Genomic DNA, 26,617 nt, shown 5'->3' with positions numbered 1-26,617 from the left:
AAGAAAATTAAGTTGGGAGCTTCTGGGCCAGTGAATACACGGGACTGGGAAGAGTGGCACTCTCAGAGATGGATGCTTCAAGCCCCTGCCCACATACCTTGCCCCACGCACTTCTTTCACCTGACTTCATAGTCCCGAGTTATATCCTTCTATATATAAACTGATAATCTGAGTATATACTGAGTGAACTGAAGGTTGGGAATGTGGAAAGTGCACCATAACACGACTGCCTTATCTCTGCACACATCATAAAGACTGTATCAATAAACGGTCTGAAGCATAGTTGACCCTTCCATTGCTGCATGGGCTTTTCTCCAGTTGTCCTGTGTGCACTTTTCACTGCGGAGGTTTCTCTTGTGCAGCTACAGGCTCCAGGGCCTTTGGGCTTCACTAGTTGTGACCTGAAGGCTCAACAGTTGTAGTGCAGAGCTTTAGTTGCTCTGAGGCATGTAGGATCTTACCAGATCAGGGATCGAACCCATATGTCCTGCATTGGCAGGCAGATTCTTAAACACTGAACCACCAGGGAAGCCCCAAAAGTTGATTTACTATTAAATTCTCAGAGCTGTGCAGCTAGTTGTGTTATTTTTCTGTTTGGGAATCTTTATTTTTCCCAACATGGTGTTTCTGTACTCATCTATTCTTAAATTGAATACCATGTAATTTACTTCTTATAAATAGGTGAAACCAAAACATGTAATCAAGCAGTAAAACATTCTCTGAAAGGATACCATGATCCAATTCTTCTATGTTTTCCCCTCAAGAGTGGAAAATAGACTTCTACATAAGAAAGGTATGTTAATATTTTAAAATTAAAGTTGTAACAGTATCAGGACACTGCCCAAAGAGTAAATCAAGTGCATAATTACATTTTATTAATTAAATCTAGGATTGTCTACTGAATTCCAATTTATTAAATCTATTGTGTCCTCTTAAATAAAACTGCTAAAAGTTAATCAACAAAGAATCATCTTGTAGCTATGTAACTTTTAAGCTATGCAGCTTTTTAAAAATACTAATTACCAATTTTAAGTGCTGCCAACTATAGCAACTTTAACAGGTACTTTTGTTTGTTCATGTAATTATTTTATTGTGCTTTGCATTTCCAAGCAGTTTTCCCATATTTGGTTGGCATTTTGGAACCTGGATTTCAAGCAGATTTCCAACATTCCCCAAAATGATAAATCTGTCTACTATGTCTAAACTGTGTAAGCAACATGGCTTATGCCACAACAGCTTTCTTTCCTTGGGAGTGCTAAATTTCACTTTGGGAGTGAAATTTAGCACTCAGGTAGAGGGTGCCCATGTGGTCAGCCCCCAGTAAAAGTCCTGACACTGCACTGAGTCTCTGATTCTCAGCTTCTCTCAGTTCAGTTCAGTCGCTCAGTCGTGTCTGCCTCTTTGTGACCCCACAGACTGTAGCACTCCACGCCTCCCTGTCCATCACCAACTGCTGGAGCTTACTCAAACTTATGTCCATTGAGTCAGTGATGCCATCCAACCACTTTGTCGTCCCCTTCTCTTCCCGCCTTCAATCTTTCCCAGTATCAGGGTCTTTACAAATAAGTCAGCTCTCTGCATGAGGTGGCCAAAGGATTGTAGTTTCAGCTTCAGCATCAGTCCTTCCAATGAACACCCAGGACTGATCTCCTTTAGGCTGGACTGGTTGGATTTCCTTGCAGTCCAAGGGACTCTCAAGAGTCTTCTCCAACACCACAGTTCAAAAGCATCAAGTAATTGGCAACATTTCACACATGTTGTCAGAAATTGTATCACCTTAATTCTCCAATCTCTGTTTAACAATGTCTTTATATTAAATTTCCTGTCAAAGATAACTGGTATAATTTTCCTGATTGGTTCCTAACACAACCATATCAGTAAGGACAAACTGTCCAGTTAATTCCCTTTTACAGTCAGTTTTTATTGGAAACTAACACCTATAATTACACTAATCTCTCATTCAGTAATTCAGTTCCTGATTCAGTCACGGAAGATGTTCTTTCAACCAAAATTTTCACAAAGATAATCCCTGTAAGAGATCATTGAGAGTGCTGGGAAGATTATGCTATTGATCAAAAAGGTCCCAATAAAGAGATTATGTTAACTTTGAAACCTTGTTTTATTTCAGGAAAGAAATATTTACAAGTGATGTTTAAAAATTTAAAAGTCTTAATCTGTGGTTAAAATTCATCCTGTATTTGTTTTGACCAAAGGGTTGATTTAAAACAGTATTAATATGCAGATGACAACACCTTTATGGCAGAAAGTGAAGAGGAACTAAAGAGCCTCTTGATGAAAGTGAAAGAGGAGAGTGAAAAAGTTGGCTTAAAGCTGAACATTCAGAAAACAAAGATCATGGCATCCGGTCCCATCACTTCATGGCAAATAGATGGGGAGACAGGGGAAATAGTGGCTGACTTTATTTTTCTGGGCTCCAAAATCACTGTAGATGGTGATTGCAGCCATGAAATTAAAAGACGCTTACTCCTTGGAAGGAAAGTTATGACCAACCTAGATAGCATATTAAAAAGCAGAGACATTACTTTGCCAACAAAGGTCTGTCTAGTCAAGGCTATGGTTTTTCCAGTGGTCATGTAGGGATGTGAGAGTTGGACTATAAAGAAAGCTGAATGCCAAAGAATTGATGCTTTTTAACTGTGGTGTTGGAGAAGACTCTTGAGAGTCCCTTGGACTGCAAGGAGATCCAACCAGTCCATCCTAAAGGAGATCAGTCCTGGGTGTTCATTGGAAGGACTGATGCTGAAGCTGAAACTCCAATACTTTGGCCACCTGATGCAGAGAGCTGACTCATTTGAAAAGACCCTGATGCTGGGAAAGACTGAGGGCAGGAGAAGGGGACGGACAGAGGATGAGATGGTTGGATGGCATCACTGACACAATGGACATGGGTTTGGGTGGACTCTGGGAGTTAGTGATGGAGAGGGAGGCCTGGCGTGCTGCCGCGGTTCATGGGGTTGCAAAGAGTCAGACACGACTGAGTGATTGAACTGAACTGAATACAAAGTCATAGCCATGCCTATTTATCTGAAGCCTTTATGGTTCTGTTCAATCTATATTAAGGGTTCTGAAGTGAGCAAAAAAATCAAAGTATATTTCTACATAGAAGTCAATCAGGAAAATGTCACTTGTAAAGATTATATGAAAGGCAGAAATTAAATATACCCATATGACAGCAAGACATAGAAGCAACCAAAATGTCCATCGACTGAGGAATGGATAAAGAAGATGTGGTACATATATACAAAGGATGTTAGTGAGCTATTAAAAAGAATAAAATACTGCTATTTGCAGCAATATGGATGGACCTAGAGTGAAGTAAGTCAGAGAAGAAATACCATTATATGGCATCCCTTATATGTGTAATCTAAAAAGAAATGATACAAATGAAGTTGCTTACAAAACAGAAACAGACAAAGACTTTGAGAATGAGCTTATGGTTATGGGGAGGTGGGGGGAAGGAGGGAGGAAAGGATAGTTAGGGAGTTTGGGATGGGCTTGTACACTGTGCTATATTTAAAATGGATAACCAACAAGGATTTACTGTATAGCAAATGGAATTCGGCTCAACATTATGTGGCAGCCTGGATGGGAGGGAAGTTTAGGGGAGAATGGATACATGTATATGTATGGCTAAGTCCCTTAATTATTCACCTGAAAGTATCACAAAACTGTTAACCAGGTATACCCCAATACAAAATAAAAAGTTAAAAAATAAACATACACATGTATATATACGTGTGTGTGTGTGTACAGATACAGAAAGAATACACAGAGACTTCAAACATCCAGAAAAACTAGATACAATACTATTACAAATTCCTAATTACACTTATCCAGTCCAATAATTATCAACAAACGATCAATTTTGTTTTATATACTCTATTCCTCTACCCTCACTGGATCATTTTAAAGTAAAACAGAAACATATTTTACCTCTAATCTTCAGTATGAATCTTTACTAAGGTAGGTATTTCAGTTGAATTTCCCAGTCTTGTATTTTTTTTAATATTTGGTTTGTTCAAAACGAAATGTAAATAATGCCTCTTAAATCTTATAAATCTACAACAGTCCCCCTACCCCCAATCTTCCTTATTTGACATTTATTTGTTGAAGAAATTGGGTCAATTGTCCTACAGAATTTCCCATATTCCATATTGGCAGATTGTATTCCTTTGGTGTCATTTAACATGTTCTTCTATCCCCCGTTTAAACTGGCATATCCACAAGCTTGACCAGATTCAGCTTCAATTATTTTGGCGGTAACATTCAATAGGTGGTGGTGTATCAGATATATTTTTGGCAGCATAGGTGGTCTGAATTCTGAATTACTGCTTCCCACAGATCTCTGCTGAGTTTTAACATACTACATATCCTTTCCTATTGTCGAAACAGATTTTTTTCCCCTATGATATATGGAAGCACTATCATCTACTAAAACTGAACCAGAGTTTATCACCTTTAAGCTTCTGACACATAACTCTATCCTTTGCTAAGAACTCAGATGAGTACCATACACTGTCAACTGTCACAAAGATTCCTTTATTTGCCTTAAACAAAATCTTGGGGGAAGAGCAGGGGAGGGAGAACGATTCAACTGAATGAGCCAATTCAGTAGATATTTTCTTATGTCTGAGAAGAGTTCTATGAGAAAATGTTTGGTGAATTTAACAAAAGAAACCCTTCTATTAAGTTCACAAGTACATCATGTATTATGTCAAAAAATACATTTAATAGGCCATTTAGGAAGATCCCCTGGAGAAGGAAATAGCAACCCACTCCAGTATTCTTCCCTGGAGAACCCCATGGGCAGAAGAGCCTGGTAGTCTACAGGGTTGCCAAGAGTCAGACACAACTGAAAGACTGAAAGACTTCACTTTTACTTTAGTTAACAAAGGGCTTCCGAGGTAGCTCTAGTGGTAAAGAACCCACCTACCAATGTAGGAAATGTAAGAGACGTGGGTTTGATCCCTGGGTCAGGAAGATCCCCTGGAGGAGGGCACAAGAAACTATTCTAGTATATTCTTGCCTGGAGAATCCCATACAGGAAGCTGGTGGGCTATGGCCCACAGGGTCACAGAATTGGACATGACTGAAATGACTTAGCATGCGCACACAGACTAGTCAACAATTTTGTAGGATGCAGCAATAGAACCACCTCAATCAACAATTACATCCCATGTTGAACTCAAAATTGCTTGACATACTCTGTAGCTGGGGATTTGAATTCACACCACAAAGCATCCAGTAAGGGGTAACTGCAAGGAAGGACCTACAAGACTTTCTAGAACTAACACCAAAAAAAAAAAAAAAAAAAACATGTCCTTTTCATCAGAGGGAACTAGAATGCAAAAGCAGAAAGTCAAAAGATATCTGCAGTAACAGGCAAGTTTGATGTTGGAATACAAAATGAAGCAGGGCAAAGGCTAACAGAGTTTTGCAAGAAAATGCACTGGTCATAGCAAACACCCTCTTCCAACAACACAAGAGACGACTCTACACATGGACATCACCAGATGGTCAATACTGAAATCAGATTGATTATACTCTTTACAGTTGAAGATGGAGACACTCTATATAGCCAGCAAAAACAAGACTGGGAGCTGACTGTGGCTCAGATCATGAACTCCTAATCACCAAAGTCAGACTTTACTTGAAGAAAGTGGGGAAACCCACTAGGCCATTCAGGTATGACCTACATCAAATCCCTTACAATTATACAGAAGTAACAAGCAGATTCAAGGGATTAGATCTGATAGAGTGCCTGAAGAATTATGGACGGAGGTTCGTGACATTGTATAGGAGGCAGTGATCAAGACCATCCCCAAGAAAAAGAAAGGCAAAATGGTTGTCTGAGGAGGCCTTACAAATAGCTGAGAAAAGAAGAGAAGCGAAAGGCAAAGGAGAAAAGGAAAGATATAGCCATTTGAATGCGGAGTTCCAAAGAATAGCAAGGACAGATAAGAAAGCCTTCCTAAGTGATCAATGCAAACAAATAGAGGAAAACAATAGAATGCAAAAGACGAGATCTCTTCAAGAAAATTAGAGATACCAAGGGAATATTTCACACAAAGATGGCACAATAAAGGACAGAAATGGTATGGACCTAATAGAAGCAGAATGAGTTTCCCTGGTGGATCAGATGGTAAAGCGTCTGCCTACAAAGAGGGAGACCCAGGTTCAATTCCTGGGTCGGGAAGATCTCCTGGAGAAGGAAATGGCAATCCACTCCAGTATTCTTGCCTGGAAAATCCCCCTGGTAGGTTATAGCCCATGGGGTAGCAAAGAGTCGGACACAACTGAGCAACTTCATATCATATCATATCAATAGAAGCAGGAGATATTAAGAGGGGACAAGAATACACAGAAGAATTATACAAAAAAGATATTGACTCAGATAACCACAATGGTGTGATCACTCACCTAGAGCCAGACATCCTGGAGTGTGAAGTCAAGTGGGCCTTAGAAAACACGACTATGAAAAATAGCAGAGGTAATAGAATTCCAGCTGAGTTATTTCAAATCATCTTTTAAGATGATCCTGTTAAAGTGCTGCACTCAATATGCCAGCAAATTTGGAAAATTCAGCAGGGGCCACAGGACTGAAAAGGTCAGTTTTCATTCTAATCCCAAAGAAAGGCAATGCCAAAGAATGTCCAAACTACTGCACAATTGCACTCATTTCACATGCTAGGAAAGTAATGCTCAAAATTCTCCAAGCTAGCCTTCAACAGTATGTGAACCGAGAACCTAGATGTTCCAAGTTGGACTTAGAAAAGGCAGAGGAACCAGAGATCAAATTGCCAACATCTGGGGGATCATAGAAAAAGCTAGAGAATTCCAGAAAAATATCTACTTCTGCTTCACTGACTACAATAAAGCCTTAGACTGTGCAGATTACAACAAAGTGTGGAAAATTCTCAAAGAGATGGGAGTACCTGACCACCTTATCTGCCTCCTGAGAAACCTATATGCAGGTCAAGAAGCAATAGTTAGAACTGGACACAGAACAACAGACTGGTTCCAAATTGGGAAAGGAGTATGTCAAGGCTGAATATTGTCAACCTGCTTATTTAACTTACGGGCAGAGTACATCATGCAAAATGCTGGGCTAGATGCAGCATAAGCTGGAATCAAGATTGCTGGGAGAAGTATCAGTAACGTCAGCAATGCAGATGACACTTATGGCAGAAAGCGAAGAGGAACTAAAGTCTCTTGATGAAAGTGAAAGTGGAGAGTGAAAAAGCTGCCTTAAAAGTCAACATTAAGAAAACTAAGATCATGGCATCCGGTCCCATTTCAGTTCAGTTCAGTCACTCAGTCATGTCCGACTCTTTGCGACCCCATGAATTGCAGCATCCAGTCCCATTACTCCTTGGCAAATAGATAAGGAAGCACTGGAAACAGTGACAGAATTTCTTTTCCTGGGCTCCAAAATCACTGCAGATGATGATTACAGTCATGATATTAAAAGATGCTTGCTCCTTGGAAGAGAAGTTATGACCAACTTAGACAGCATATTAAAAAGCAGAGACATTACTTTGCCAACAAAGGTCCGTCTAGTCAAAGCTATGGTTTTTCCAGAAGTCATGTATGGGTGTGAGGGTTGGACCATAAAGAAGGCTGAGTGCCGAAGAATTGCTGCTTTTGAACTGTGTATTGGAGAAGACTCTTGAAAGTCCCTTGCATTGCAAGATCAAACTAGTCAATCCTAAAGGAAATCAACCCTGAATATTCATTGGAGGGACTGATGCTGAAGCTGAAACTCCAATACTTTGACATCCTGATGCGAAGAGCCAACTCATTAGAAAAGACCCTGATGCTGGGAAAGACTGAAGGCAGGAGGAAAAGGGGATGACAGGATGAGATGGTTGGATGGCATCACTGACTCAATGGACATGACTCTGATCAAGCTCCAGGAGATGGTGAAGGACAAGGAAGCCTGGCGTGCTGCAGGCCATGGTGTCCGCAGAGTCAGACACAACTGAGCAACTGAACAACAGCTGCAATGAAGAAAGCAAGAGTAGAAAATAATCATCATACAGATACACAAAAGCTGGAATATTTATGTTAATGTAAATCAGATCAAGTCATCTCAAATGACTTCCCTTTACACTTAGAATAAAATCCAAAGATGGCACCATGGCCTCCCAGATACTATGAAAAAGCCCTCACTACCTCTGGCCTCATTTCCTACCACTCTCACCCTCACTGACTGTAATACAAAGCCCTTGCTTCTCATAAAACAGGCAAGACTGTTTCTGAGGCCTTTGCACTTGCTGTTCCTTTCCCAAATATTCACATAGTTCACCTCCTCATTTCATTTAGGCCTGTTCATTATCACCTTCTCCGAGGCCCACCTGACAACAGCACCCCCCTTTAGCCCTCTCCATCTGCTTTTCATACTTTTTCCTACAGCATATGATTATCTGACGCTGTTTTAATTGAATGAAAATTTATTTCCCCTACTCTAGATTATAAGCTCTATGATAGTAGACTTTTGTTCATTTATCCTGCACCTAATACAGCGCAGAGTGAGTGGTCAATAAATATTTATTTCATTTAGTCAGCTACAATTTCTCAAAACTGTGTGCACTTAAATATCGACAGTATGGCTACCCTCACTTTACAGTTTACAAGAAACTACGGCATATAAAAGTTAAAAAAGGACCTAAGAACAAAGCGAGTACAAATGTCAAGACTTGATGAATGATTCCTGAAATGGGTGAATGGACGCAAAATCCGGTTTGTATGTGCTGAGGGAAACCCAAACCCATACATGAACACCAGTTAAAATGTTGGCCACACAGAATTCTAGAAGGCAAACAGAACCAAGTCTCTCCTCTAAGGCCATAACCTTATTATATTGCCCTCATAAAAACCTCACGGCGTAAGGACAGCAGGTACGTTGATTAACAGCTAGACTGACGCCACACTTCGCAGCCGGCAGGGGTAGCAGGTCCAGCCCAGCACTCACCGGTTCGTACAGTTACATAATCGATACTCAGAACCTCGGGCTTTCTCCCGCCCCTGCGCTGGGCTCACGTGGCGGGCCTCGAGACCGGAAGCAGCCTCAAGAGAACCACGGCGGTTGGTGAATCCGAGGAACAGTTCCTGAGCTGGAGCAAGGGTGAGCGGTCACGGTGATGCTTACGTCAGAGCGCGGCGGGCACTAAAGACCCGCCGGCCTAGAGGGATTCGTCCACGCGGCTCTGCGGTCCCTCTGATTGGCCGGCAGGATGACGTAGCCCGTTTACAGTGGGCTCTGCGGCACTGGCAGTGTGCGTCAGCTATGCGCAATCGGAGAGAGGAAAATGGGGCGTGCCTGACCGCCCAGGGGCCCGCCGATTGGCTGGAGGGCGGCGGCGCCTGGCCCGGGCCGCCGGAGGAGGGCGGTGCCGTGGGCCTGGTCCGGGTTTACTGGCGACCGGCTTCAGTAAGATGATCATGGCAGCTCGGACAGGTCAAAGAGCCCTTAAAAAGGTGGTCTCGGGATGCCGTCCGAAGTCGGCGGCAACCGCCAGAGCCCCGGCTCCAGCGCAGGTGCCTGCGAGGAATGTCAGGTAATGAACAACAGGGGCGCCGCAGCGAGGGTAATTTCTCCCTCCCCACGGCCTGCTGAGGAAGGGGACCCGGGACATTTGCGGTGAGGCAGGCGGATCGGATGCGTTTCCGCGTCTCTGTAGACAAAGGGCCTACTGCCTCGGCAAGTGACGAACTCTGGCCCCCTCTCTCCGCCCCCTTGGCCGGAGGGTCGCCAGCCTGTCCAGGCCGCCCCGTCTTGTGTTCGTGGTTCCCAGCCCTCGCGAGAGGCGGTGAATCATTCCGGTCAGCGACTTGGAAGCCGCTGATGAATCCACTGGATGGGGCGGGGGGGTGCCTTTGCGCTCTTCCGGTCTCCTCCCCTACGGCCTACGGCTGATGTTCTCCGGAAGTTATAACTGCGGCGCAGAAGTAGGGTGTTGATGGACGTGGGGGTTTGTGGCCTGTCAGTGAGTCCCCTTTTGTTCCTCCAGAGTGTCCGATGGCCAGAGGTGCTTTCCCCAGTTTCTGGTAGCGGTCTTTGCCCACCTCCGCCCCCACTTTGGTGCTAGCTAAACTAAACCGAAGTCGAAGTACGGGACTTGGATTTTTTCCCCCCTGCCTTTGTAAGTTAGCAGTCCTGTAGCCTTGAGTCAGAGTCTGCCTTCGATTTTCCAGGTTGGTTCTTTTTTGGTAGGTAGTGGAAGAGGAGACCTGAAATTTTCCATATTTCCACCAGTTTCCTTTTATTAATGACACTTCAATAAATTATGCTCGAAAATTAAAGTTAACTTTTAAAATTAATTCAGTTGTAATCTGTACGGGATGGAGGTAGAAAGCACAAATCTGGTTGAGCTCCTTCCAGGACATTTAGAGTCAACGAATTTTTAAAAATATCAACAATCCAATGAACTCTAAATCCTTTTAGACATTTTTTGGTCGAAACTGAAATAAAATCATCTCATATCCTTCACCCTTGCTTTAGGAAATAGCTTGAAAAAGTTCCAAGCAGAACACTGTATCATACTTTAGATCTGCTTGTATTGCTGTTATAAAATGCTGGCTGTTACTTTTGAGAAAAAAAATTGCTTTAGTGATCAAATTAAGGTTTAAGTTTCAGTGTAAATATTTACTGTTTATGATAACGAAAAGGGAGATAATTTATGAGTTCATTGCAAGGCTGATTCTGACCTTTATTATAATACAGTATTTAGGATGTAGCACTGGGCTTCCATGGTGGCTCAGAGGGTAAAGCGTCTGCCCACAATGTGGGAGACCTTGGTTCGATCCCTGGTTCGGGAAGATCCCGTGGAGAAGGAAATGGCAACCCATTCTAGTATTCTTGCCTGGAGAATCCCACGGATGGAGGAGCCTGGTAGGCTACTGTCCACGGGGTCGCAAAGAGTTGCACACGACTGAGCGACTTCACTTCACTTTAGTTCACTGGAAGTTTAGTGACCAAAAATCTGTCCTTCTTTTGTTCAGTTTTCATTCCATGGTTTAAACATGTGTATGGCTGTAAGGTTCTCATATTGTAGTTGAAGATATACTGTTCTTGATAAAGTATGAAGATGGATGTGCTGTCCAGGGCATTGTAACCGTAATATGCAAACTGATCAGAAAACTCCTATTGTGCTCAGTCCTGTCCGACTGTTTGTGACCCCCATGGATTGTCACTTGGTCATTTTTCCTCCACCCACCCACATAGCATCTGTTACATCTCACCTCCACCTCTAGTTCACTGCTGCCTTCTCTCTCATTCTGCTCTTTTTTGTACTAGTCATTGCTCTTCTGTCGCTGTTATGTCCAGCTCTTTGCGACCTCATGAACTGTAGCATGCCAGGCGGCTCTGTCCTCCACCGTCTCCTGAAGTTTGCTCACACTCATGTCCATTGAGTCAGTGATGCTATCTAACCATCTCATCCTCTGCTGCCCTCTTCTCTTTTCGAAGTCAATCCCTCCCAGCATCAGGGTCTCTTCTGATAAGTCGGCTCTTCACATCAGGTGGCCAAAGCATTGGAGTTTCAGCTTTAGCATCAGTCCTTCGAGTGAATATTCAGTGTTTATTTCCTTTAGGATTGACTGGTTTGATCTCCTTACAGTCCACTCCTGATATTCTTACTGAATAGCCCCAATTTCTTCAATCATTCTTTAACTCAGTTTTCTCTTCCAGCCACACTATGGGATGTCAGTGTCCTTAAAGAAGTTTTATTTATATGTAAATCGTATTTTATATGAATCAGATTTTGTATACAACATGAGATTTCACCAGGCCACTCCCTTCTCTGTTAAAAAAAATAACTTGAAGACTTGATTTAATGAGATATTATTCTCTTAGGTGGAACACTTTAAGAGCATCTCATTGAGAATAAATCCCAAATTGCTTTGTCCTGATCAGTAGTCCCCAGCATGATCCAGCTCCAGCCTCTCTCTAACATTATTTCATTGTGCTCTCGCCCTGGCTTGCTATACTGCTGTTGCACTGTTAATCTTTTTGAGAGTCTGGATGCTGCCAGGCTCTTTCCTTAGTACTTAGAGTGGGCTGTATCTGCCTCTCCTCCTCCCATGTGCAGACAACACATATGTGTGTATGAGAGAGAGATCTTATATGTGTGTACACACACATTATGTACATACATACCTATTTCACCCTTTACATGGCTGTTGTTGTTCAGTTGCGTCTGACTCTTTGCAACCCCATGAACTGCAGCATGCCAGGCTTCCCTGTCCTTTACCATCTCCCAGAGCTTGCTCAAACTCATGTCCGTTGAGTCAGTGATGCCATCCAACCATCTCATTCTCTGTCATCCTCTTCTCCTCCTCCTGCGTTCAATCTTTCCCGGCATCAGGGTCTTTTCCAATGAGTTGGCTCTTCACATCAGGTGGCCAAAGTATTGGAGCTTCAGCATTAGTCCTTCCAATGAATATTCAGGGTTTATTATTGACTGGTTTGATCTCCTTGCAGTCCAATGGACTTTCAAGAGTCTTCTCCAGCACCACAGTTCAAAAGCATTAATTCTTCGGTGCTGAGCCGTTTTTATTTTCCAGCTCTCACATCCGTACATGACTACAAAAACCATAGCTTTGACCATACAGACCTTTGTTGGCAAAGTGATGTCTCTGATTTTTAATACGCTGTCTAGGTATGTCATAGTTTTTCTTCCAAGGAGCAAGCATCTTTTAATTTCATGGTTGCAGTTACCACCCACAGAGATTTTTGAGCCCAAGAAAATAAAGTCTGTCACTGTTTACATTGCTTCCCCATCTATTTGCCATGAAGTGGTGGGACCGCATGCCATGATCTTAGTTTTTTGAAGGTTGAGTTTTAAGCCAGCCTTTTCGCTCTCCTCTTTTACCTTCATCAAGAGGCTCTTTAGTTCCTCTTCGCTTTCTGCCGTAAGGGTGGTATCTTCTGCATATCTGACATTATTGACATTTCTCCCAGCAATCTTGATTCCAGCTTATGCTGCATCCAGCCCAGCATTTTGCATGATGTACTCTGCATATAAGCTAAATATATATACAGCTCCTTTATATATATATATATACACACACACACACACACACATATACATATACATAAATATACACATACATACATATATATATACATACTCCTTTCCCAGTTTGTAACCAGTCTGTTGTTCCATGTCTGGTTCTAACTATTGCTTCGTGACCGGCATACAGGTTTCTCAGGAGGCAGATAAGGCGGTCAGGTATTCTAGCTCTTTAAGAATTTTCCACAGTTTGTTGTTAACCTGCACAGCAAAAGGTTTTAGCGTAGTCAATGAAGCAGATGTTTTTCTGGAATTCTCTAGCTTTTTCTATGATCCACCAGATGTTGGGAATTTGATCTCTCGTTCTTCTGCCTTTTCTAAATCCAGCTTATACATCCGAAGTTCTCAATTCACATATTATTGAAGCCCAGCTTGAAGAATTTTGAGCCTTACTTTGCTAGCACGTGAAATGAGTGCAACTGTGCAGTAGTTTGAATGTTCTTTGACATTTCCCTTCTTTTAGAATTGGGATGAAAACTGACATTTTCCAGTCCTGTGGCCACTACTGAGTTTTCCAAATTTGCTGACATATTGAGTGCAGCACTCTAACAGGATCATCTTTTAGGGTTTGAAATAGCTCAGCTGGAATAACTCCTCCCTACCCATTATGTCTCAGCTGAAATACAACCTCGGAGGACTTCCTGGATCACCCTATCAAAAGGAGGTCCTAATTACATGTCCCCACACCCATTTCTATTTTTGTGGCTTATTTAATCCTCAACTAGAATGTAATCTTTATATCTGTTTTATTCACAGTTATGTCCCTAGTGCCTGGCACAGAATAGCAGCTCAGTAAATATGTGAACTAATGCACAGATAGTGGTGTATAATAGCTATTCAATAATCTTAACTAGTGTAAAGGCTAAAAATAGGTGAACAAGAGCATATCAGGCATCTGTATTACGAAGTACCCTAAACAGTTAACATTCCAATTACCTTGACATATGTTTTTACCTGTGCACATAGAAATGGAGATTGGAAGGTGAAAGATCACGCAATAGGGCTGACAGGCCTGCCACAGACACAGTGAAGGGAGGGACCTAACTTCAGATCTCATAGAGTAGATCAAGAATTGAGGAAACCCCTGTGGATGCAGCTGGGAAAACAAGATGGGTAGGTGAGTTAAAAATTGGACAATGAATATTCTCCCACCCTAGGGCAGGAATATGTTGTTAACACATGTCTGCAGACTAAAAGCCAGGTCTGAGAGATACCTTTTGTGCCTGAAGGCTCCAACCCTAACTGTAAGCTGGTGTTTTTAGTTTTCTTTATGGTGCTCAAGAAGCTTATTTTTTGCATGTGTAGTTTTTTCAGGAATATTCTAAGGTTGCAAACACCTTCTGAAGTATGATTGTTATTTAACCATCTCTAATTTGTTTCCTCTTAATTGTCAATGTTACTCAATCAGGTAATTTTTCTCTTTTCAGTTATTTAGCTTCCTGTGGTATACTGATGAGCAGAACTCTTCCACTACATACCTCAGTTTTGCCTAAGAAGATACATGCAAGAACCTTCTTCAGAATTGCTGCACCATTAATAAACAAAAGAAAAGAATATTCAGAAAGGAGAATTATAGGGTTTGTATATAGTAATAGGTCTACTAAAAGAGCATGTTCACAGTGTTCTTTAGAATATTGTGCCTCTTTTTTCTAGATTCGTTTCTTACAGACCAAGCTCTGATTTTCTCACCCTTGCTATTTTATAAATATTGGTTGAATGAATATAATCATATGGTAACTTTATAGGATAGGTTTAAATCTTGACATTTAAAGAAAATAAGCTGTTTATGTCCTGCATTTTTGTACACTGTTCTTTTTTATGGTGGCATCATTACTGATATGTTGGGCCAAATATGTTTGTATAGCTCCCTCACCTGCACACATATATACACAGGTAAGTATATATAAACATGCTAAGAGGCCCCTGCCATCCAGAGCAGAGGTTGGCAAACTTTTTCTGTAAAGGGCCAATTGGTAAATAGGTTTGTGGGCCATAGTGTCTCTGTTGCAACTACTCAACATGGTCAGTGTAGCCCAGAACTAACCATGGACAATGTGTAATAAATGGGCATGGTTGTGTTCCAATAAAACTTGTTTACAGAGTCAGGCAAGAACCCAGGCTCCGTCCCACTTGGTACTTTTGTAACTCCTTAGTCTTCAGGATCTCTTAAAAAGATACACATGATGCTTAATCATGTTGGTCCTGGAAGTGACACACAGTGCTTGCTCTTAGATATTATTGGCAAGAGTAGTCACGTGACAGCTGTTTAATTTGTAGCCTACTGGGGGCCAGCAATAAGGCCACATAAAGCAAGCCTTAATACTTGGATAGGTAGCCATCTTGACCCCAGCTGGTGTCTTATAAAAACAGAAATGGCAACAAAAAGATGAGAAATCAAACGGTGAATTGGTCTGCTTTACTTTTGAACTACTAATAAGATCTCCCTTTGACTGTGAACTTGTCATTTGACAGGCCTGTTGGGTGCTATATATTGTTTCTTTCTCACAATAATCATGTGACCTAGGTATTTTTCCCATTGTAAAGATGAAGAAACTGAAGTTGAGAAATTATGTTGTGTCGTGACTCCAAAGCTTATTTTTCCCACCATATTTATTCTTTCTTGTTTCCTCATTCTTTCTGGTGCTAAAATTCTTTTTATTACAAATTGGTCTTATCTAATGATCACCTTCCCCCATATATTGTTTGACATAAACACAAAGGAATAGCTGCCATTTATGAAGTGCTGAGTAAGCTTTGTGCATTATGCCAGAACTCTTTCCTTTAACCCTTAAAATAACTCTGCAGAGGTATTTTTCAGTTATGGATGAAGAAAATTGAGAGGTTAAGCAACCTAGTCAGGGTCACATGAAACTACTATGTTTTAGAATTGATATTTGAACACAATAGAGTACTTTTATGCAAATAGCTTCCAGGCTACTGGGTCTCATATATCTTCATGGGATTTATATTGGCATTTATTTCCAAGTGTCTAAGAACATGGGGAAAGAAGAGTAGGTTTGTTTAGTCTTTCCTCTGTGGGCCTCATTTCATGATCGTAAAGATTAATTTAAATATACATAAACACTCATTTTGTCATATTCCAAACACACCCTTTTAAAATTTAGAATGTGGTGGTTTACTGCAGCATTTTGAGATTAATTCTACTTTAGCAGTGTTGACTATAACCAAGAATGAAGGGAAAAAAAAACTAAGAATGATACGTGTCTGGTTTTCATTGTTGTCTTTTTTTTTTTTCCATTTAAACCCTGATGTGTGGCTTCCCTGGTGGCTCAGAGGTTAAAGCCTCTGCCTGCAATGCGGGAGACCTGGGTTCAATCCCTGGGTCGGGAAGATCCCCTGGAGAAGGAAATGGCAACCCACTCCAGTATTCTTGCCTGGAGAATCCCATGGACAGAGGAGCCTGGTGGGCTACAGTCCCTGGGGTCGCAAAGAGTCGGACACGACTGAGCGACTTCACTTCACTTCATGTGATACCTTACTGTAAACCCTGATGTGTCTTTATTGAATTTATTTCTAGGTATTTTGCATTTGTATGCAAAATATGTATGTATGCTACTGTTTTCTGCTTGTTAGTATAGAAACAGTATTAGTTTTTATATATTTCTTAACAGGCTACCTAACTGAATTCTTGATTGATTGATTTTTGATTTGATCAAAATATCACCTGCCAGTTTATAATTTTGCCTAATTCTTTTCCACCCGTGTGCCCGTATTTCATGCTCTGATTTAATTTCTTTGATATTTTAGAACAATGTCAAATGACAGTAATGAAAGCATCATTGACTTCTTTCTTTTTTTTTTTAATTGGCTTCTTTCTAATGCTAATAGTAATGCTTCTTATATTTTACCATCTGTGAAGGGACTCGTACAATGATTTTGTTTTGGCTAAATAATATGGTTATAATAATTCTTAGTACTGAACCATCCATACTATGTATGTACTATGGATGGTTCATCCATACATCCTTAGATGAGTTGTATTTGATTGTTTTATTTTTTTTTAATATATTATTGGGATTATATTTGCTGGTATTTTACCTAGAAGTTTTGCTTCAGTGCTCACAGGTAATACAGGTTTATAGATTTTATTTTTTATCTTCTTTTTTTTTTTTTTTTTAATTTATTTATTTATTTTTGGCTACCCATGTGGAATCTTAGTTCCTCCACCAGGGATCAAACCTGTGCCCCCAGCATTGGAAGCTCAGACACACAACCTCTGGACCACCAGGGAAGTTGTTTTTTATGTTCTTTGTGAAGTTTGGGTTGGCAGGATGTTATGCTGGCTCATAAAGAGTGAGAAGTTCCCCTTTTTTATGTTATAGAATTGATTTTTTTTCTTAATTACAAAATGTTTGCATACTTGTATAAACACTTAACAATTTAGAAGTATATATGCTAGAATGAAAAGAAAAAACAAAAGAAGAAAATAGAAAAAAAGAATTTAAAAAAGACAGAAAAAAGGAAAAAATAGAAATATGTATATTAAAGAGTTAGTCTGTTTTTAATCCTACTCTTTTTTCCTGAATTAACAACTGGTAATTGTTTACTTTGTATCCTTTTAGGACTTTTAAAATATATTTTCATTACAGATAGTCTATTAACATAATTATTTTCAGAAAAAGCAAATATCAAATGTTTAAAATTGACGAATTACAGTATACACTTATAATATTTCTTAAATAGATAATAAAATTGTATATAAAGCAGACAAGATATATACAATTTTATTATCTATTTAAGAAATATTGTAAGTGTATAGTGTATTTCCTCGATTATTAAACACTTGATATTTGTGCCTTTGCTCTAAAGTATATGGTTGACCCTTGAAAGATGGGAAGTTTGGGAGTACAGACCCCTCCACGCAGTAAAAAAAAAAAAAAAAAAAATGCATTCTACTATTTCTGTTTCAAAACAAGGGATTGATAAATGATTTATCCAAAGGCAGGAAGCTGAAACAGTTTGTATAAAATCAAGACTCAAACCTTAGTTTATTTGATTCCACATATTGTGACTTCTAATTGAACACAAACTTTCCCCCACATTTAATTTAAAAATCTGTAAAACAAAAATACAAATACTATATTTATCAAAAAAATTCTTACATAAGTAGACCCACACAGGGCAAAGCTGTGTTGTTCAAGGGTGAACTGTATATTTGATCTTAATCCTTTTAGATAACTGATGAATTCCACAGTATGAATGTACCATAATTCATCAGCCATTTATTATAAAGCAGTATTAATGTGTGTGCCAAATGACTTCTTGCTTCATACACAGTAAGTTTTATTATTTATTATCAGTTTAAAGCAGGGGTCCCCAACCTCTGGGGTCTAATACCTGATGATTTGAGGTGGAACTGACGTAATAATAATAGCAATAAAGTATCCAATAAATGTTGTGTACTTGAACCGTCCTGAAACCATCCTCTCTTCCCCATTCCATGGAAAAATTGTCTTTCACAAAACTAGCCCCTGGTGCCAAGAAGGTCGGGGACCGCTGATTTAAAGTGTGTATGCACTGTCTAAATAGGTGCAGTTAACACCTTTCCTTTTTTTTTAAGTTATTCTATGCAGGAAATGTATGATGTAGTATCTGGAATGGAGGATTACAAGCATTTTGTTCCTTGGTGTAAAAAATCAGAGATAATATCGAGGAGATCTGGATACTGCAAAACACGGTTGGAAATTGGGTTTCCACCTGTACTGGAGCGCTATACATCAGTAGTGACCTTGGTGAAACCTCATTTGGTGAAGGTAATGGTTTTGTTTTTTGTTGTTTTTAAATATTCCTCAACTAGTGATATATTAAATGGATTAATGTATAATAGCTTAAGAAGATTTCCCTAAACTAATAGGAGGAAGGAAAAAAAAAACTGTTATATCACTTAAGTTGTGTTATTTTATACAATATTAGCATTATTCTTTCCAAATAGAACTTTAACTAGAACATGGAAATGAGAAGGTTTTCTTTTGTCCTTCTGTTGAGAACTACTGACCTCTAGGAAAGATTCAGCCACACAAGTGAGAAATGTTTTAATTTAATATTGATACTTGTGCTTTTTTTTAAGTTAAGGCAGGGAAAGTGGTGAGAGGATGAAGAAAGATAGAAAAGATATAAATGTGGAGCATATAAACATTGTTGAAGTCATCCTGCCATGTACCAGGTACTGAAATGCCAGGTACTGTTGCATGCATTATATTAATCATCTTACCCTTCTCAGAGAAGGGTACACATACAGAAAAGGTACTCAGACTTCAACACATGAAAAAGGAGAATTCCAGAGTTACATTACCATTTATTTTGACTTCCTAGAGTACAGTGAACAAAGGCTTTCAGAGCTTGGATTGTGTGGTTTTGTGCCCACTTGATTTAGTAGTGGTATCATTTCTTGGTTATTGGCCAGAGCTAAGTGCCTTTTTCACCTCCTTCTCAGTCATTGAGGACATGCAGCTCTCATACCAGAAAGAATATACTGTCCAGTGAAGCTAAGACATGGGAGTCCACCCTAGTCCCACTGTCAAAACATCAACTCCACTTAAAAGCCTGTGCCCCATTCTGAGACTTTACCGTTATTATAACTGTTTTCACCTGTTTGCCTCATAGTTTTGAAGTTTTTACTTACTATAGTGCACTGCCTCTCTTATAGTAGCTAAGGTATTAAGCTCTATAGTGTTTTACTTGAATTGTTTAATCTTCACAACAGCCCTTTGAGATGCAGATTTTATTATCCTCCATCATCGTATAGTTGAGAATGCTAAGACTTCGAAGAGTTAGATAGCTTGCCTAGGGTTACACAGCCAAGACTAGTCTGTCTGACAACAGTGACTATCTCTATAAATCTTACAATTGAGTCCTCTGACCTCAATCTCTTACCATTCAGATTCTTATAACTTTGATCTTAACATATCCTGCATCTAACTAAAGAACTCTAAAACCATATCATTTTCTCCCCCTGGCTTTCTTCCTTTCCCTGACTTCCGTGAATGTACCGTAGAGTACTTATTCCACAGCCCTGTGCCTTTGCATGTTGTTCCCTCTTCTATCTGTAATGAACTTGATTCCTTGCCTGTTAATCCTTTAGATCCCAGCCTGCTTTCGCCCTTTCCTTTCATACGGCTAGTCTGCTGTACCTCAGTGATTCCTCTAGGCTTTGCATGTGCTTGATTTATTTCTCTTAGCACTCTTGTATGACTTCTTTCTTCCTTTGGATTTCTGCTTGACAGAATCGAGCTACTTAAGGCAATGGGAGATCTTCTTTTTCATCTCTGAATCCTCAGTCATGAGGGCTTTTGTTTATGAAGTTCTCACTGCTGTGTTCCTGTGTTCCTGTATGTCCAGATGTTCATAGTAATTTCAGTAACCTTCAGCACTGCCAAGGAGGCAGGAAACTTTTTTTTTTAATTATAATAGTATGTATTATATATTACTATCTTAATTTTAGGAGGCTTAGAGAAATTAAGAGCCCACACAAATTTATACTGTGTATGTCTGATTCCAAAATTATTTTTCCATTAAAATAAACTGCCTCACTTAATGTGCTAGTTTATTATTAAAGGGCTTCCCAGGTGGCACTAGTGGTAAAGAACCCACCTGTCAGTACAGGAGACATAAGATTCCTAGGTCAGGGTTCAATTCCTAGGTCAGGAAGATCCCCTGGAGGAGGAAATGGCAACCATCTCCATTGTTTTTGCCTAGAGAATCCCATGGACAGAGGAGCCTGCAGGCCACAGTCCGTGAGGTTGCAAAGAGTTGGACATGACTGAAGCAACTTAGCATGTTAGCAAGACCTGAAGGTTAGGCAGCATTTGAGGGTTGTTCTGGAGACCCAAGGTACACACAAATTCATACTGTGTATGTCTGATTCCCAGATTATTTTTCCATTAAAATAAGCTGCCTCACTTCATGTGCTAATATTTAAAGACATATTTGAGAATAAAATACAGCTATGTTCAGCTTTTAATTTCCCCTGGGCTCAGGTTCTAGATCTTAGTACCTAATACACATATGTGACATACAATAAAAATTAGAACCAAGAAAGCAACGAAAGCTATGTGACATTTTTTATTAGCTGTCCCAAATGTGCCTATGACTTAACATGTCAGTGATTCTACATGCATCATGTAGATTCATCAGTCTGTAATGGCCAGAAGCCTACTTGCTGTGTTCAGTATCTCTGTTAGGAATGAGCTCATTGGCAGTATTGTCCCTATCAAAACATACCAGTAAAAATCTGTGGGTCCTTGGGCTAGGTTATTGATACAAGTACAGCACTGCCACATTTTGTTAAAAAATAGTCAGAGGAAGGTGCTATATTGTAGTGATTATTCCCAACAGCTGCTTCTCCCTTACTATTAAATTTCTTATAAGCTTCATACATGATTGTAAAGAAGGATGGAATGCTTTACCTTAAAGTTGGGTAACTGAAAAAGTTGTAAAAAGTTAGAAATAAAAGTAAATGGAGTGCTTGCTTCAGCAGCACATATACTGAACTTGAAACAAGATAAAGAAGATCCCTGCACAAGGATGAATGCAAGTTCACGAACCATTCCGTATTTTGGGGAGCTCACTGTAGCGCTCTGTGACCACCTAGGGGGGTGGGGAATTGGAGGGAAGTTCAGAGGGAGAGGATGTATGTGTACTTATGGCTCATTCACACTGTTGTATGGCAGAAGCAACACATTATTGTAAAGCAATTAGCCTCCAGTTAAAAACAAAAGAGAGGGTCGTCCCTGGTGGCCCAGTGTTGAAACCCCACTTTTCCGCTGCAGGGAGCACAGGTTTGATCCCTGATCGGGGGACAAAAGATGCTACAAACCACAAGGCGCAGCCAAAAAAAAAAAAGTAAATAAGTTGGATAACTGAAATAATATTTTATTATAGATTTTTGATGGTTTTAAAAATTAGATGTTCATTATTGAACCAAATATAAAGCCAACTGCTTTGGGAAAAAAAATTTTTTTTTTTTTTATTAAGAACTGGATTTATTTAGAAGAAACTTCACAGAGTGTGGGCCATCTCAGAAGGCAAGAAGCCTTGAAGAGATTTTTTTACTTTAATGACTGTTACTTTTCATGTCTAAGTAAGTTTTAAAACTTTCACTGGTTTCCATATTAAAAATCAAAAAAATTTTTTATAATGTGAATAGAGCATTTCTTTTTAAGTGCTTTGTAGTATGGGTGCAGTTTATAATGATTCTACAGTGGTGAAAGTGAAAGTCGCTCAGTTGTGTCCGGCTCTTTGCAACCCCATGGACTATACAGTCCGTGGAATTTTCCAGGCCAGAATACTGGAGTGGGTAGGCTTTGCCTTCTCCAGGGGTTCTTCCCCACACAGGGATCGAACTCAGGTCTCTCTCATTGCAGGCGGGTTTGTTAACAGCTGAGCCACCTGGAAGCCCAAGACTTTGAAACGAGTTAAAAAATAGCCTGCTTTTGAGGGAACATAGCATATATATTCTTGAGGTCAGTTGTCTACTAGTATAATAAGGCCCTTAGATGGCATCTTAGGATAGTAAATAAAGAAGTTGAACTTCATTCAAGGTCATAACCAGTTCTGACAGTGTATTAGTAACTGTGGTCCTGGCCACCTTTTTTCACACTGTGGAAGGCAAGTCTTGGATGGGTCTCAACCGGCACTTTTTAATGATAGAGAATGGGACGTGTCAGATTGCACTGCACATGGTATCACTGTGTATTATGTTTCAGTGTACATACATCTGTGAAATAACGAGCACTGAAGAGATGAGAGGTCAGAAAGCAATGAGTCAGGACTAGACTTATAAGAAAACTGGAACCATGGAGGCCCCTAGAGAGAAAGACTAGTGAGTTAGAGAAAGACTAAATGTGATTGATAAGGAAGATCTTTGGGCAGGCAAGAGTTACAGAATTGTTCTAGGTATCTATGCCAGATTCCTTACAAGTATTAAATTTAGCCATCTCATAATGATGGTAAAAAATAGGCATTATGCTCATTTTAAAGGTTAAGGAAATACAGGGAATTAACTTGTTCAGGATCACTAATAAGTGGCAGAGCTGGAAGTAAACTTCCAGATAGTAACTCCCTGTTTTGTTACGGGGGGAGAACTCTGAAGTAGCAGTGGGTGACAATGGAAGAGAGAACTGGCAGTAATCTTGGGAATCCCAGGAGGAAGGAAAATGGCTTATGTCAGCAAGAGATCTCTTCCTAGTACCGAGCTAAAGAGATCTTTTTGTCACCTGTGGTCTAATCTATAAAAATACTTACTTTCAACTAAAGCGTCCTCAATTGTAGATTCTGGACAATCCCACTGGTATTTTACTGTTTGGTTTGGTTTTGTTTCATTGTGTTCTAGGCATCCTGCACTGATGGGAAGCTCTTCAAACATTTGGAGACTGCCTGGCGTTTCAGCCCAGGTCTTCCCGGCTACCCAAGGACCTGTACTTTGGATTTTTCAGTAAGTCCTGCATAAAGCTCTCTGTTTGTTCCAGATATCAGATAAAGTTGGTAAAGAAGGAGTAGTTCATTTTTATTAGAACCCAGATGCTATAATTAGTAAACTGCATGCATAGCAATTGGGCTTCCCAGGTGGCTCAGTGATGAATCCGCCTGGCAATGCAGGAGACGCTGGAGATTCATGTTCACTCTCTGGGTCAGGAAGATCCCCTGGGGTAGGAAATGGCAATTCACTCCAGTATTCTTGACTGGAAAACCCCTTGACAGAGGAGCCTGGTGGGCCCCAGTCCATGGGGATGGAGAGTTGGACTCAACTGAGCGACTGACCGCGAGCGCACACACACATACGCTTATGCATAGCAATTACTATAAGACTTTTTTTAATCTCAGATTTCTGAGTATTGAATATCTCTTTCTGTACTGACTTTTTTTTTTTTTTTTTTGGCACTAATTTTATAAGACAGAATGCTAGGGGAAATTCCCTGGCAGTCCAGTGGTTAGGACTCTACACTTCCACTGCAGGGGGACACTGGTTCAATCCCTGGCCGGGGGCTAAGATCCCTCAGGCCGCCTGGCACAGCCAAAAAAAAGGAAAGAATGCAAATGACCTTTTCTCTTTTTCTCTCTTTCCTGAAACCTTGAATGCCTTCTCTATTTTCTAGTTTTTACAAGTCCATAGATTATAAGACACATGTCTTGCCTACTACCAGCTTAATAACAGTGTAACACCAAATGAAATCTGTACATTGATCTTCATCTTATGAGTTGCAGAAATAAAATGCAAAGGAAAAATATATTTTTAAATTTAAGCACTATGGTATTGGTATTTTCTTGTTCATATCACCTTAGCTATAGAAAACTTAAAGTCACTTGTCTGACTTTTTATTTATATGAGTTGGTTCCTGTATTTGCAGCTCAGGCTTACATTTTATGGTTATAATTTTGAGTTAATTACTGTATGCCGGTCTCAGCTCTTAGGTTGCTTTCATTTTCATTTCATAATTTTTTCATAAAAATTAGTGGACAATAATGGAACACTTGGGGAAATTTGAATGAAACCTCTGTAGATTAAATAATAGCATTATTATCTAGTAATGTTAACTCTGTCTGTTAATCTCCTGGTTTTAATTGCACTGTGGTTGTATAAAACCTGAAATCTGAGTGGCGGGTATATGAGAGATCTTAGTAGTAGTATTGCAACTTTTTAATAAGCCAAATTATTTTAAAATTAAAACTTTTAAAAGTTAGTGGATATTTCATCCTTAAGGCATTATTTCTCAAACTGATTGCTTTGAATTCAGTCTTAAGGGGATATAAATGAAATTTAAACCCTTGTCTACTTTAAGATTGAGGCACCTTTGCCATCTAGTTTGTAGCTTAACCTCACCTTTCTGATATTAACTTGTGGGAATAACCTATCAGAGGGATCAGTTCCCTTCCTTACTTCCTTTTGGGAAGTCGTGCCCGACTCTTTGTGACCCCACGAACTGTAGCCTGCCAGGCTCCTCTGTCCATGGAATTCTCCAGGCAGGAACACTAGAGTAGGTAGCTGTTCCCTTCTCCATGGGATCTTCCCAACCTAGGGATCGAATCCAGGTCTTCCTCACTGCAGGTGGATTCTTTACCAGCTGAGCTACCATTTCTTTTTGGGAAGGAAGGTAGATCTTAAAGGGACACACTAATAAGAAGCCAAAGTGATAAATATATTCATTTAGCAAAGCTTTTTTTCCAGTTTTTTTTTTAACTTAATACAGTCAAACTCTTTGCCATAAAATGAGATTCATTGACTTTGTTTTGTTGTGCTTACTGCAGTAAATAAGTCTCCCTCTTAGCGATGTTAAAAATCTCATCTAGATATAGGCCCATATTGCTCTGCCTTAGGTATTGGGCCAGTGAGCCCATTTCACTGCGCAAACACCATTACCCTAAGTAGAGATTTAGTAAAAGAAACGTCTTTCTAAAATAGTTATTAACATTTTCCTACAGATTTCTTTTGAATTTCGCTCACTTCTACACTCTCAGCTTGCCACATTGTTTTTCGATGAAGTTGTAAAGCAGATGGTGACTGCCTTTGAAAGAAGAGCGTGTAAGCTGTATGGTCCAGAAACAAACATACCTCGGGAATTGATGCTTCATGAAGTTCATCACACATAAAGAAAAAAGGAAATGGTCACCTACTCATATCTAGTTTATTCACTTTTAGGAAGTGCTTTCATCATTTGCTTTCAGACGTCAGAAAGCATTTGTCAAACCCAGCTTTGATCATAAACCCATACCGTTGAAAATTTGCACTTGGAATATGGAACCACATGTACATAGAATTCAATCAAGTATAATTCAGAGTAGTATGTATATTAGCATATTTACAATAATAGGATGTCATCACTGTTGCTGGGATACTGATAATCACTCTTCTGAGCAGAAATTGAAACTGTACATTTAAACCTTTTAATTGTTACCTCACCTGAAAGAGGGTGGTTGAGATACTGATGCAGTGTGTACTATATTAACCATATCACGTTTAAGTTATTAATTTCAGACTATTTATAACTTATTGTCTTAGGGCCTGCCTCGTGGCTTAGGATATTTGAGTAATCATCAGATATTTAAAGTAAAAGCTTTGACTTAAAAATACTGTTAATGAAGGTTCCCTGGCACTTTTCTTATTTTTAAATTGTTCCTATGGATAGTAGTAGATAAATCAGTATTATACTAAGGTTAGCTTTCAGATAAAAAATTATTTTTTATTTTTATTTTTTGGTGAGTGGTCCAGAGAGTTTTTTTTGGTCCAGAGTTTTAAACTACTTTTCTCATAGTTTGCAACCCTCTCCCTGATACTTTGCTGTGTCAGTAATGCTGAATCTGTGTCAAATTTTGTCTACAGCAGTGGGCAACAGATCAAGATAAGTTGGTTGATGTGTCTGCAGCACCATGCATCCTTATTTTCTATTTATTCTGTGTGTTCACTTTCGATAATGTATTTCAAACTGATATTTTTGTAAACAAATCAACATAGGGACTGAAGTGGTAACTTAATAAAGTTAATTTGTTTATTTTTTGTACAGTTA

The 26,617-nt window shown here is 39.7% G+C and overlaps 1 protein-coding gene, 1 long non-coding RNA gene and 1 pseudogene across 2 annotated transcripts in view; 2 read left to right on the top strand and 1 right to left on the bottom strand.

Moving 5' to 3' along the window:
- Positions 1-9,484, bottom strand: part of LOC122698840 — an 18,482-nt gene extending 8,998 nt beyond the window's left edge. Inside the window, exon 1 of the long non-coding RNA XR_006342437.1 lies at positions 8,996-9,484. This is a non-coding gene — a long non-coding RNA (uncharacterized LOC122698840). The remainder of the gene's footprint in view (positions 1-8,995) is intronic.
- On the top strand, positions 9,151-26,617 carry COQ10B (coenzyme Q10B). Its single transcript, XM_043910499.1, has 5 exons — positions 9,151-9,581; positions 14,525-14,674; positions 18,679-18,871; positions 23,449-23,550; positions 25,536-26,617. Exons 1-5 carry the CDS (start codon positions 9,460-9,462, stop codon positions 25,701-25,703), a joined length of 735 nt encoding a protein of 244 aa, XP_043766434.1. The 5' UTR covers positions 9,151-9,459; the 3' UTR covers positions 25,704-26,617.
- LOC122698978 lies at positions 21,579-21,675 on the top strand (annotated as a pseudogene).

This window comes from Cervus elaphus, chromosome 8 (assembly GCF_910594005.1).
Source record: "Cervus elaphus chromosome 8, mCerEla1.1, whole genome shotgun sequence".
In the NCBI taxonomy this organism is placed as follows: Eukaryota; Metazoa; Chordata; class Mammalia; order Artiodactyla; family Cervidae; genus Cervus; species Cervus elaphus.
The sequence above is the reverse complement of the archived record's forward strand: the minus strand, read 5'-3'. Positions and strand labels throughout refer to the sequence as shown.